This window comes from Sphaeramia orbicularis, chromosome 8 (genome assembly GCF_902148855.1).
Source record: "Sphaeramia orbicularis chromosome 8, fSphaOr1.1, whole genome shotgun sequence".
Classification (NCBI taxonomy): Eukaryota; Metazoa; Chordata; class Actinopteri; order Kurtiformes; family Apogonidae; genus Sphaeramia; species Sphaeramia orbicularis.
Genome location: NC_043964.1, coordinates 32,812,971 through 32,826,878, shown reverse-complemented (window position 1 = coordinate 32,826,878; position 13,908 = coordinate 32,812,971). Strand labels below are relative to the sequence as shown.

The following is a 13,908-nucleotide window of genomic DNA, read 5'->3' as shown; positions in this document are numbered from 1 at the left end:
TGCCACAGTGACACAATCAACTTAAAGATATAATTATATTCAGTAAACAGACTTGGACATGGGTGTAATTTTGGCTGATCTGTATTTTTGTCATATATGCATCTGGTTTTCAACAGAATACTTTGCAAATCCAGATCCAGATGATATCATATATAAGTATCTTAACAGATTAGACTGTTATGGATATGTGGCAGATCCATAAGCATGTACACTATTGGATCTGACCAGGTGCTGGTCCTTTTTGTCCAGTGTTTCCTTCTCCAGTGTTTTAAAGATGAACTGATCATCAAGACACAAGAGGTCATCATGATTCATGTTTTTTAAAGCTGAACAGAGAGGTGCATCTTCATTTTACAAATGGCTGTAAAAATGAACCAAGAGGGTTCAGAACGTCCAAAAAGATACACACTAAAGAATATGTTGAACATATGGAGTGTGTGGTATGGGATGTGTGCCGTATGTATACATGTACACGTGCGCATGCATCTGTGCTCACTCTGATCAGCGTAGTTCTTAATTTTAAGTTCCAGCTGCCGGGAATGGGACTCCATTCTATCCACATGGTTCTGCATGTCCTTCTTCTCCTGCTCATGAGTGTCTTCAAACTCGATGAACTTCTGCTCCAGAACAGACAAACATATAAGAGACAGACATAAAGAGACACAGAGATTGGTCAGTGCCACCTAACAAAAATCAGTGGTTATTATTACTATTATATGACAGATGATTTCACACATTATGTCATGAATCACACTATAATTGTCTCCAATGTGTATCATGACTTTGGATGTTAAAATGTCTCTGACTCTGAGATGAACAGGATCTTGAACTCATTGGTTCACCCGGAAATTCCGGTTCCTCCTAGTTTCCTCTTGGGACAAGCATCTGAGCGGGAGAATGTGAGTGTGTGTCAGTGTCCACATCCTGTCCATCTGACTAAGCCAAGGTCCTGCTGTGGCTATGAACACGAGTCCACTATTAGCACATTATACACAGCTAAGAAACCAATAAGGAACTGGAGGTGAGATGAGAATAATTCTAAATGAAATAAAAATCTAATACGACAACAAAAACCTTCAAATAAACCATTTTCACACAATGATCAACATAGTTTGGGCTTTTTAATGTTGAGTAATATCTTCAAATTACATCGGAGATTAAATGAAATGGATTAACAGACAACTGAGCTATTCAAGCATCTGTTTTACGTGAAATCTATAAAGCACTGATGAATGGATAATGCTGGAGTAGGAGGTCTAAAAAAGTCAATACTTGTGATAGCTTACTGCCTTCTCAAGAGAAATGTGACACCGTTTGCTACTGTGATCAGACAGAGGTACCACAATTTGACGACAAAATCCAAGACGTGGACAAAGAAAAAAGACAACTGTAAATGCAAGTAGGGGGACGCTCCTTTCTCTGCTTTTCTGACAAAGGATCACCTGACCTGGAAGTAATACCTCTCCAGCCCACAACCAGTGGACCCCTGCTTACTCCTCCTCAGAACGGTGGACAAAGAACAGCCCTGCATGTGCAACTATATGTATAAAGTTATATTTGGCAGAACGGTCCTGAAATGTGAGTGGTCAGCAGTAAAAGTGTTAGCATGCCTGGCTATCAAACTGCCACAGTGTTAGAGGAATTTACATATGTATACGGTCAGTATTCCTTCAGTTCAGATGCCCTGAGTCGTGTAGGGCGGGACAGAGGGTTTGAGTCACAACACATCATTCAGAGGAAAATGCTTCAGGCAAAGCAGCAGCATCCAAACCACTCACTCACAAAACACAGCATAGAAAACACACACTCTCAACTTCCACTTTGCCTGAAATGATGATGATGATGATGAGAATGATGACATGAACAAAGTGGTGGAATGGAGTGATAATAATGTTCTTCAGATTGACAAAGAAAATGTTGGAGATAGCATTTCATTTTCATTATACTCTGAAATCCTATTATTACTCATAATAAAACACACCTGACAGTTTCATTCAAATACTTGGATCTAACAATACATTGAAGATTATAGATCTCTAGAGATTTACTTCTGTGATTGTTTGTGTTCAATAGCAGTGATTCTCTAACTTTTTCAGCTCCAAACTGAAATAATCAATAACTGTGTCTCCTTGGGGACCAACGCTGTTCAACAAATCCTGAATTACCATATTGTCTACATTTTAACTGACTCTTCCACCATCAAAACAATGATGGAAAGTGTCTTTTTTACATCTTGTGTCTTGAATGTTGTATCGTTTATTTATTCATTATTTTCCTCTCCTTCCCTCTTTTATGTTATTTGTCTTGTTGCATATCTTACCTCTATTCTGTGTTTCACAAATAAGTAAAAATCTATTAACATATAATATCATTGTCATGTGATTTATTCTGACAAATGGCAACCCAATGAAAACAGCTATGTGATGCATTTAGGTCATGACCCTATATCTTTATGGTGTGGTGTTATTACATGTCTTTATGCACACTTTATCCACACCTTTATACTCAAAGCCACTTCTATATATAAAAATCTACTGAGGGGTTCTACCAGCTCCTTTAGAGACAAATAACCAGGGACCCATTATATATAAATTATAAAATAAAGTTTTTTGCACAGCTTTGCAATGCTTAAAGGAAAATTTGCTTACATCCCTTTTTTTTTAACCTCACCTTAAATTAAAAAGAGATTTTCATTTGTTTTTTATTGCATCTTCACTTAGTATAGCCTTGCGTTTCATTTGTTTTTAGTATAAGACATATTTTTAAAAACAGCTCATCAGCTCCATTTCATACAACACTGTGGTGAAAGTATGAATGAATTAAGTTAACTTTTAATCTTTTTGGCCTTGTCGCTGTCTCCAGGAGTTCTTGCTTTCTCTTTTTGATAAAGGTTTTCTATTTTGTGTTGCTTTGGGGCTACTTCAGCCCGAGTGAACTCATAGTAATAGTAATAGTAATAGTAATAGTGAACACTGTTACCATCAAACCAGAGATAAAGTTGGGGCAAAGTCATTAAATCCCAGATCAAGGCTGGAAATTTTACTTTGTGTAACTGCAATGCCAAGTTTTGTTTTGGGGTTTTTTTTGGCTTTTCTGTAATATTTCAACCAAAGCTGGTGCAATGCAAGAAACACAACAGCCTTGATCTGATTATTTCATTTGTTTGTTTGTTTGTTTATTTATTTAGAATATAACATTAAAACCAAACCACAAAAAGATTTATATAATAAGAAAGGAAAACATTCGAAAAGAAGTGAGATGAAGTTTAATGTATAATCTCCTGCTCCCTTACCCCATCCTTCTACCTACCCTAAATTCCAATGTCAAATCCCATAACTAACTCAAAATCCTACACATATCAGACTAAATTCTTACTCATCACTAAGATCACTTCGGCGATCTCAGACTTTTAGGAAGTTTGATCTTTGGGGACGGCCACAAACAAGGACTGCATGTATATAAGATGATCTGATATTTCCTCAGATCAGCTGAAACACTCAGTTTATTTAAATCCAGGTTAAAAGACCCACCTGTTCTCAGCTATATTTGAATAGAGTTTTTATTCATCAGTTCAGATCTACGCTGCTCTTTTTAAGCTAAAAGTTTTTATCTGCTTGTCTGTTTTATCTGTTTATCTATTCATCTGATATTTTTGTTTGTTTGTTTGCTTTTCTCATGCCTATACTTTTTATTGCTTCTGCTGTAATGCTTTTAATGTTTTATGTATAGCACTTTGAAGTAGGGCTGAAAGATATATCGTTATCATGTCGATATCTAGATATGAACATTCAAGATATTAATATCGAAAAAGCAATGATATAAACAATATAGATTTACCCAGCGCTTGCCCTGCATGTACAGCTCTGGAAGTCACAATAAATTTCATTTACAGGGTGGGGAAGGAAAATTTACAATATTTTGAGGCAGGGATTGAAAGACAGTGTATGACCAATTAGTTTATTGAAAGTCATGAGAATTTATTTGCCACAAGAAAATTTACATAATAGAAAATGTTTTTATTCTATGTGTCCTCCTTCTTTCTCAATAACTGCCTTCACACGCTTCCTGAAACTTGCGCAAGTGTTCCTCAAATATTCAGGTGACAACTTCTCCCATTCTTCTTTAATAGTATCTTCCAGACTTTCTCGTAATAGTTTTGCTCATAGTCATTCTCTTCTTTCCATTATAAACAGTCTTTATGGACACTCCAACTATTTTTGAAATCTCCTTTGGTGTGACGAGTGCATTCAGCAAATCACACACTCGTTGTCGTTTGCTTTCCTGATTACTCATATGGGCAAAAGTTTCTGAAAAGGTATGGATAATAGTGTTAGGTATGATTATGACATCAATATATGTTTGGTTTCAAAACAATTGATGTAGTGCCTGCTGAGAAAAAACAACTAAATGTTCATCGTAAATTTTGCTTCCCCACCCTGTATTCGTACTTTATGTTAATGTTGATGACTGGCAGTGAGTTCTTATAAATGAAACTGCACTTTCCACAATCTTTTGTATTATGATGTTTGTATTTTTCTGAAAAATGCTTGGTTTTCACCGAACCCGTAGTCATATCGTATCGAGATATCTGGCATGAATATCGAGATATGAAATATTGTCCATATCGTTCAGCCCTACTTTGAAGTGTCTAGTACATGAAATGTGCTATATGAATAAACCTGCCTTGCCTTGATATGTGCATTGGGTGCATGGATTAGCTGTATGTGCCAGTAAAAGGAGTGAGTAAACCAGTGACAGTGCAGAGTTTGGCAGTATTAGAGAACATGCCTTTTATAACAGTCATTTTAAGTGTGTGCTGTATGTTGATCTGCTTTGTAGCTGTATGTTTGTCTCCACATTGTTTCCCAAAGCCCTTTTATTTATGTCCCAGTGATGGCTCAAAACGCTGAGTCACTTCACCTGCTGAAGGGTCCCACAGGGCTTCACTTTCTGATGCAATATGCAGGTTTCCCATATTTTTAGGAGTGTGTTTGGACATACAAGTATCTCTGTTAAGATGATCGTGTTGTTATTATATCACTGAGGCCATTTCAGTGCATCACACTGTGTTGTTTACATCATGGTCAGGACGGGTAGGATGTTGCCTAGCCACGTGCGTCAGTTAATTCACCACTCAAGGTATGATGGGAAGGAGGAGGGGTAAAAAAAAAAACACACCTGAGGTTGCTTTGAGGATGTATTGTGGTTTCCTTCCATTCAACTCACCTCCTCTGCGTGTTTCCTCAGTGCTTTCTCCCGCTCGTACTGGGTGATGAGCTGCTCGTTGTCCTCCTTTAGCAGCTCGAGCTCCACTTCGTGCTCCTGGTTCTCTGCGAAAACCGAGTCCAGGTTCTCCAACACGGCCACGACTAACGGCATCAGCTCCTTCACAACGTCCTCGTCGTATTTACCGATAAGCCTCTCGAACTCGCGGTAGATGGAGTTAGCCAGGCCCGACACCCGTTCAGACATCATCGCTGATGTCCCCGGGTCGTCCTGGTACACAACTCCGTCTTCCAGCTCCATTTTTTTTTTTTTTAGTCCTTTCCCTTTCAACAAACAGGGTCTACGTGGATTATCCCGCCTTACCCCGCCAGTATGGACACCGCTATCCGCTTAGTCGAACGCAAAAACCGGACACATTGAGAATAATATTACACGGACAGACTATTACGATGCAAGATAGGCGACGTGGATTTCTTCCTCTTTTTTTCCTCACTTGTCCCATGCTGCGTTCAAGTGCGCCTCAAAAAGCTCCGTTTCCCCACTTCTCATCACAGTATCAACGTTAGCGCAAAAAAAAAAAAACGTTTATTTAAAAAAAGGGGAAAAAATTGCAAATGTAAATCACACGATAAAATAAAATCTTAGCTAAACAACACAAAGCCTATATTCATATTTTGTCTTGAGTAAAGCGTTTTTCAAGTATCCGGTGTTATGTTTTTAGGTAGGGTTCAACTAAAATAATCAAGCCATCCCTGTGGGATTTACTTTAGCCTTCCATTTAAATACAATTTTAGAAAGTGCAATTAAATTCAAGCATACAACGCAGCAACCAAGCTGTGATCATTTAATACTACATTTACGACGGTAAGTAAAGGCATCATCCCAACAGCTGAGTTGTTGACCACATCACGTGATGACGTCAGAATCATTTTAACAGCGTAGGGTTATCTGCACCGACCAAACTGACACACACAAAGAATAATATTGGCCACATTTCACATTCATTGCACTAAATTTACGCATCATTGTCCTAATATTAGTGTTTTTAAAGCACTTTTTTCCCCAACTATTTAGATAATTTGAAGAACATTATAAACTCTAAAGCAAGTAAAATAAAAAAAAGACTTTGTCAAGTATATAATCTTATTTGGTTTAAATAATTTCAATTTTTATACCTCAACCTTTTATTATTATTATTAGTAGTAGTAGTAGTAGTAGTAGTAGTAGTAGTAGTATTTTACTTGCATTTGTATATATTGAAAATGTAAAATATTTTGTGAAATGTGATTTTTTTTTTATCCTACTTTGATGTAATATTGTGTATTGTGTCATATTGTTCACTTGTTCATTGTTCAATAAAAAAAAGACACACAAAGAATTAGTGAACAGTTTGAGGCCTGACAAGAAAGAAAAAACACAGTAAACCATAAAATAATGCAACGTCTTCACACATTTGGTCATGTTGTATTTTTATGTTATTTCTTAATTAGTACAAGTTCATTGCAGTTTATCATTCAAGCGGGCATTAATATGCGCTAGAAGAGGCGATCCCAAAGTAACATCCTAAAGAAACTATTTACGATGCAATATGTGATATTATGAATTAAACTTGTTACAGAGTCTTTTTTATTATGTTAGCTTTTATCGAAGTTAAAGGTCTGCACTTAACCAGCGTACTTCTGCTTGATTTATCAGGTATAATATAAGCCGTAACTGTAAATGAAGCTATAAATCTCTGTTTCCCACAGCATGTGACTAAATATGAATTTTTGACATGATTTCTTTTCATGATGAGCTGAACTAAAGCACTTCTATTTGCTGTATCAGGTATAATGTAAGACATAAATCTATGTTTCCCACTGTCTTAAACTTCAAAATCAATCATGATTATTTTCATGATGACATTAAACAAAATTTGTCTCATGTGCATTTACAAGTCATTCACAAAATCTTCTCCAAAGTTGAGCATCTGTTTCAGTGCCATCAGTATCAGCATTTCAAGGTCATCATTTGGAGTGACTTCTGAGTGGTAGTTCTTCACAGGAAAGATGCAGTTCAGTGGAATACCCAGTGATTTACTCAGCACCTCCATCTATTTTGTCAAATTAACAAGATAACATTAAAGAAGTTATTGTAAACTTCCACTTAAAGAGGATATTTGTGTTATTTCAATGTAAGATTATAACTCTGTAAACATGAAACAAATACATTTAGACCTACCTGTTTTTTCACATGCTTGCTTCTGTAGACGTTTCTTAAGTCTGCATCGACCTCAGGACAGGCTTCATCAATGTTGGTGAGAATAGCCATTTGAGGAATCCCTGAGGATAAAGAGCAGACACCAAAGATAATAAAGTTAATATTAATCAGGTCATCATTTCAACTTTACCTATGAACCAACCCCCAAATTAATTTTTGTACTCACCCATATCACTAGCTTCCAGCCTCACTTTCCTCATCTTCTTCATAATATCTTCCAGTGAATGTACTTTAGAGGCAGAGCTAGCTTCCTGGTTCATCTTATTCATGTCCATCGGTAATTCCTTAAACCATAGAGCTTTGGCAGAGATGACACAAACCAGAACATGTACTTTGTCACTCAGACTGGGGTTTGTGTTGTAGTTTTTATCATCTGTGGATAATGTGGAGCATGGATTGAACTGTAAAACAATGAAAAACACTATTAATTTGCTTTTTTCTCCATACACTACATGTAACGACAATACATGTACATAGTTTAGGTCAAATGTACCATATTTCTGCACATCACAGTTAGTTGCTTAACAGTTTAATTCAGTAACTTTACCACGTAACCATCTTTGACATGTCCCATCATGGCTTGTTTGATGTCCTCCTCACGAACTCCTTTGTCCTTCTCAAGTCCCATAATGTCATTGAAGACAAATGGGTAAAAGGTTCCACGTACTCCTTTTGTAATTTTGTATGTTTTGTACTGTAAAACAGAAGATTTAACTTATAATAACAGAGGTGTCACCATGATCACACCAATGTCCTTTATTATTTACTAGATTATAAACAAACACAACTGATAGTAAATTATCTGTGCTGTAGTTATCACCGTAGATGAAACACAGTAAATAAAAGAATATTATCTTTCATGATATGTGAAATACAATACATGAACTACAGGGGTTGGACAAAATAATGGAAACACCTTAAAAAATCAACAAAATATAATTTAATATGGTGTAGGTCCGCCTTTTGCGGCAATTGCAGCCTCAATTCTCCGAGGTATTGATTCATACAACTTGTGAATTGTTTCCAAAGGAATTTTAAGCCATTATTCAGTTAGAATACCCTCCAACTCTTTTAGAGACGATGGCGGTGGAAATCGACGTCTTACTTGAATCTCTAAAACTGACCATAAATGCTCAATAATGTTGAGGTCTGGGGACTGTGCCGGCCATACGAGATGCTCAACTTCATTAGAATGTTCCTCAAGCCATTCTTTAACAATTCTAGCTGTATGGATTGGGGCATTATCATCCTGAGGTGAAGGTGTTTCCATTATTTTGTCCAACCCCTGTAGGTCGTCTCTTTCTCAGTGTTTTTTGGTTTTTTGTTTGTTTTGTTTTTCTTTAACCTGTCCTGTTCAGCAGTTTGGCCTACAGTATGAGTGTACTGGATGCCAGAGTTGTTTGACAGTTTTGATCTGCAAGAGGGTTTTGAACCTTTAAACAATTCCCCCTATTGGTTTGACTTTATTACTGAATATAGATTACCCGGTGGGACTATCCTCCAGGGTGGAACTGCCTTCAACCTTCGACTTCCGGGCAGCACAGCCTGGGAGGCCCCAGCCTCCACTTAGGGTTAGGGTTAGGGGAAACCCAGGCTGCGTTGCCTGGAAGTCGACGGTTGAAGGCAGTTCCACCCTGAAGCTGGGACAACAGGACATGGAATATACTTAAAACAGTGACCCAGACCCAGAAACAGAAAAAAACAACAAGCAAAAACAGAACAGTAACAACAATAACAGAACATCAGCAATTTAAAAAATAGGACCAATGGCCCTGTAGCTTACCGGCCAAATTAAAAGCTTTGGGAAATGTATCCAGATGCCATTTATTATCACCCAGTTATGTGTATTTATTATATTACAGAAATAGCCCATGTTTTGGTCATATTCCAATCAGATCTGTAAAAAAATTCAAATTCCAACTTGATATCATTGATACTTACGGATTTATTGGATCAATCCACTTCCTATCTCTTAAAATGGGAAAATTTTTCAAAGTGGCCCCAAATCCAGAATCAGATCCTGATCAAAATAATTGCAATACCTTGTGCTGACATCATCATAAAGAAGCTGTATACCAAGTTTGAAGTCAATCAGAACTGTAGTTTCGGAGAAGAAGACGATTAAAACTTTTTCCCCATAAGAGCCCATGTTAAATTTTCCGTAAGTTCCTGGATCCAGAAGAAGATCCTGATCAGCATGTGGACATTATGTTTTGGTCATCTCCCCATCAGGGCTGGACTGTAGAAATTTACACTTGATATCATTTATATTTACTGAGTTACTGCATCGATCCACTTCCTATCTCTTATAATGGGGAAATATTTCAAAGTGGCACCAAATCCAGAATCAGATCCAAATAATTTCACTAACTATTGTTGACATCATCATAAAGAAGCTGTATACCAAGTTTGAAGACAATTGGAATTGTAGTTTCGAAGAAGAAGGCGATTGAAATTTTTGTAATGGACGACAGACGCCGACGACGCCAACAGATGCCGCATGACGACAATAGCTTACAGCCGTCAGCCGGTAAGCTAAAAACAAAATGATCCAATATTAAACTAGAAGCACTCGGAGAGCGCAGACCTCTGCCAAGGCTGATCAGTGCCGCCCCCCGTGGCCCCCCCCCCCCCCCGATCACCACCAAAATTTAATCATTTCTTCCTTATCCCATTTCCAACAAACCCTGAAAATTTCATCCAAATCTGTCCATAACTTTTTGAGTTATGTTGCACACTAACGGACAGACAAACAAACAAACAAACAAACAAACAAACCCTGGCAAAAACATAACCTCCTTGGCGGAGATAATAAACCAGAACCAAACAATTAAAAAAAAAAAAAAAACAGCAACAGAAGAACATTTGAAAGCAAAATGTCTCAAAGGCAGAACAGCCTGAAGGTAACAACTGGCAAGTGTGTGTGTGTGTGTGTGTGTGTGTGTGTGTGTAAAGTCATGACCACACACACCTGTCAGTGCTAGCAGCAGGATAGGGACAGCCTACAGAGCTGAAAGGACCCAAACCACACCTCACAGTGCAGCCCCACACTCAGAGCCAAAATCACAACCATTGATCCACAATGAGATCCTCACATGTAGGGCCAGGACCCCAGCACAGGGGTGAAGCCCCGCTCCCCTATATGGCCAGGGGCCAACTGACCAGCAGCACCAGGCAAGCCCATAGGCACAGGGTCCACACATGAGGGGCGCAGAACCCAACCAGACACCCAGTACACCAACCCCACCTCCCAGACACCACACCCCAGGAACAAAACACAGTCTGCCCTGACCACGTTCCTCAGTTTTAATTCACACCTTTGTGGTGAAGGTCTCCCCTCCAACTGCATCCGCCAAAGCTCGTCCAGCTATTCTGCCTCGTACGATGGTGTCCACAGAGTTGATAAAAGTGGACTTGCCGTGACCAATCGGTCCATGAAGCAGAATTCTAATATGCTCAGCTTTATTCCTCTCATCATTATGAGGCTGTAAAGGCTCAAAACACTTCACAGACCGTAGATATTTATCTTTGGCACTATTTAAAAAAAAAAAAAAAAAAAAAAAGGATTTACTTTCGCTCTTTACTGATATGTTTCACTTCCTACACAAGTAGGCGTGGTTCTAGTCAAACAAAGTAACAGGAAACTACACAGACACAATAACATGAAATTAAATTGTTGTATCACAGTTGAGCAAAACACACATATTAAAGGTGAATTAAAAAACACTCACTTCCATTCTACAGCTCGCCATTCTTTATGAAGCACTAGTAAAATGAAGCATTTTATTTATTAAATATAACAAACATGTATAATCATGTCAAAGTTGAAGATATGTTCTGCAGTGTTTTTAATATCTTACATGGTGGAGAAGGGGGCTCCACTTCAGGTTTAGAGAAGAATCCTCCCATTACTGTAAAGTATGATAAATATTTAACATAAACACAAACACTTTCAACACAGACATGAATGTCTGCATTTAGCCTCTACTAAACATTACAATAAGCATTTCACTGCTTATACCAAGAAGAAAATGTTGTTTCTATTTTCTATCTCCATCTCATTTTATTGTCAGATCACTCAGCTTTTTTCTTTTTACCACAAATGATAAATTGTCTCAAATAACATTCATTCAGTTTCAGCTAAATCACATTAAACAGATAAACAGACCTACACTGGTTACATGTGGTAGTTATGGTTACATTTCACACTGACGACATCTGTCATCTATAACATTCATCACTGCTGAAAACAAACATATATGTTTGGAACTTTCATACTTTCCTAAAAGTGTGTGAAGGTCGTTATTATAACTATGAACTACAGCACAATGTTGCCACAAGTGATAATTTTAATGTTACATTTTTAATCCTGGATGTGAGTTCAACAGGTTTATTTAACTAAGAGCACAGTTACTGTACAATGGTTGTTTTTTGCAGCTGTTAATAAGCATAATTTCCTGTGACTCAAGCTACAGAAAATATTAGACTTTTTTTTTCTCATTTTCACTGGTATGATTTTCTTCTGTGAAAAAAGAGCTGTAGTGAATCTTCGAGTTATGGGCAAAAAAAACTGTTTGATGTGAACAGCTATAAAATATCAAATATTTCAATATTTTACCACCATGTAGTTGTAGTATACTAAATGAAACAGTCCCAAACTACTCAGCTTTTGTCAGATTTTATCAAAGTTGTGAACTACAAGTAAGTGAACGTAAGTTTGTTCATTTGTTTTACTGTTGTGTGAACTCAGCCTCAGTTTCTTATGAATAAAGTCAAACAGTTACAATAAAAACAAATAACTCTACCTTCAGTTTGTGCAGTCAGTATCGTTGTTTCCTCTGTTGTCGACTTTGATGTATGTTTTACTTGTTAACTTTCACTTTCTGATGGTGCATGTGATGTGGACTATCGAGACCTGTCATACCAGTTTTTGTGTCGTGGTCATAAACACAGCAGGCAGGTTGTGGGTTGGATGTGCTGTATCTAAAAACAGAGCAGGAAGGTTCTAGGCATCACAGTTCATTCCAGCCTTAGGAACGTGATAAAGGGAGGGAGTGAAAAATAACAAGCAGACATGACAGGCAGGTCAATGAATCTTTAGGTAATTGGATTTTCTTTTCAGAAACAAAAGACAAACTAGAGGCTAATCCTACAATAATGGACATTCTGTGTCCGCCGCGTCTTTGTCCAACGCGTGTCTGACGCGTGCCCCAATGTTGTAACACGGGAGGGCGTATAGGTGCAATGCTGCTGTTGCACCACAGGATGGTGGTGTCGTACAATGTCACCACAAGTACAATGCCACTAGTTGATTAAAATTGAATTTCAGGGCATTATTTTTTCAATCTCAAAACAGATAAATCAAATTTTAAAAATGGATTGATTTTCGTTTCCTCTTTCTAATAACAAAAACGAAAGTTACTACCTGACAGAAATGGAAAAAATGGGCCAAAAATGCCCGTTTTTTTCATTTTCTGAGACCAAATGTTGTCATTTTCAAGGAAAGAGCACTAATGCCTAGGTCACAAAGAGACTTACAAACGGTGGGTTTGTACGAATCATCCTAGACATGCTTCCTCCACAAATGTCTACCAACTTCAGGTTTCGTTTGATTTATTCTTGCAGCCCAGGAAGCAACAAGATTTTTTTTCTGTTCTTGTGGAGTATGTAGGTTTAGACCAGAGTGCAGCTGCAAACTTGTTTATTTAACTTCTACAAGTTTCACTTCGTTTGTGTTTTGATAATTTGGAAAATAGAGGAAAGGAAGAGAAGCTACTAGAAGTGGACAGACAACACTGTTTAGAACGTAATCCACTCACTCCTACATGTGCATTGCAATAATCTGTCCATCTGAATACGTATATGCGTCAAATATGCTCAAAAATGTCTGCACCATGTTGAATTCTTTTCCCCAGGTAAATAAATTCCTGGGAATAAAAGTTCCTGGGAATATTGGTGGAAAAGAGGCTTATATTGTATATTGCCAGTAGAGAAAACTCTGTTAGAAAAACACATCTGTAACAACTTAAATAAGGTAAAATATATTGGTTTTGATTTAATAGGTGTTTTCCCAACCCACAATGGCCAACAGAGGAGAAGAAATGGATTTAGTCACAGACAGACTAAAGAATAAGTGGTAGTTTCAGTGAGTATAATGTATTTCATTAACATGTTAATGTTTTTTGTCATTTTATTGAGTAAATATCTGATTTTTTAAGGCCAACAGAGAAGGCCTTCCTGGCCCTGACAGCCCACCACTGCATGGTTGGACCTCATATACATGAGGCTGAAAATCCTTCACATATGGCAGATACTTATCTTTGCCCCTACTGAAAGAACATCAGTACAATAGTCATCACAGTTCTCAATATCTTATTGTCAAGGGTTTTCAAGTAAAAGCATAACAGGAGGAAAACTGTGTAT

General features: G+C 37.5%; 2 protein-coding genes across 16 annotated transcripts in view; both read right to left on the bottom strand.

The window, feature by feature from the left end:
- spag9a (sperm associated antigen 9a) overlaps nucleotides 1-5,741 on the bottom strand; it is a 43,532-nt gene extending 37,791 nt beyond the window's left edge. For 8 of the 12 annotated variants that reach the window (XM_030141097.1, XM_030141099.1, XM_030141101.1 and 5 more), the window contains exons 1-2: nucleotides 5,227-5,526; nucleotides 497-617 (exon numbers count right to left, since the gene is read on the bottom strand). In XM_030141097.1, the coding sequence (XP_029996957.1) occupies nucleotides 497-617; nucleotides 5,227-5,526 (421 nt within the window). Of the gene's footprint in view, nucleotides 1-496; nucleotides 618-5,226 lie in introns of all 12 variants that reach the window. The other 4 variants (XM_030141096.1, XM_030141107.1, XM_030141106.1 and 1 more) reach the window with 1 other exon arrangement.
- A 929-nt stretch (nucleotides 5,742-6,670) lies between these two features.
- The window catches only part of LOC115423645 (interferon-induced protein 44-like), a 108,149-nt gene continuing 100,911 nt past the window's right edge, over nucleotides 6,671-13,908 (bottom strand). For 2 of the 4 annotated variants that reach the window (XM_030140567.1, XM_030140566.1), the window contains exons 6-8: nucleotides 7,652-7,886; nucleotides 7,447-7,547; nucleotides 6,672-7,318 (exon numbers count right to left, since the gene is read on the bottom strand). In XM_030140567.1, the coding sequence (XP_029996427.1) occupies nucleotides 7,157-7,318; nucleotides 7,447-7,547; nucleotides 7,652-7,886 (498 nt within the window). In that variant the 3' untranslated portion in view covers nucleotides 6,672-7,156. Of the gene's footprint in view, nucleotides 7,319-7,446; nucleotides 7,548-7,651; nucleotides 7,887-8,032; nucleotides 8,180-10,802; nucleotides 11,020-11,216; nucleotides 11,251-11,345; nucleotides 11,397-12,290; nucleotides 12,395-13,908 lie in introns of those variants that run through there. The other 2 variants (XM_030140565.1, XM_030140569.1) reach the window with 2 other exon arrangements.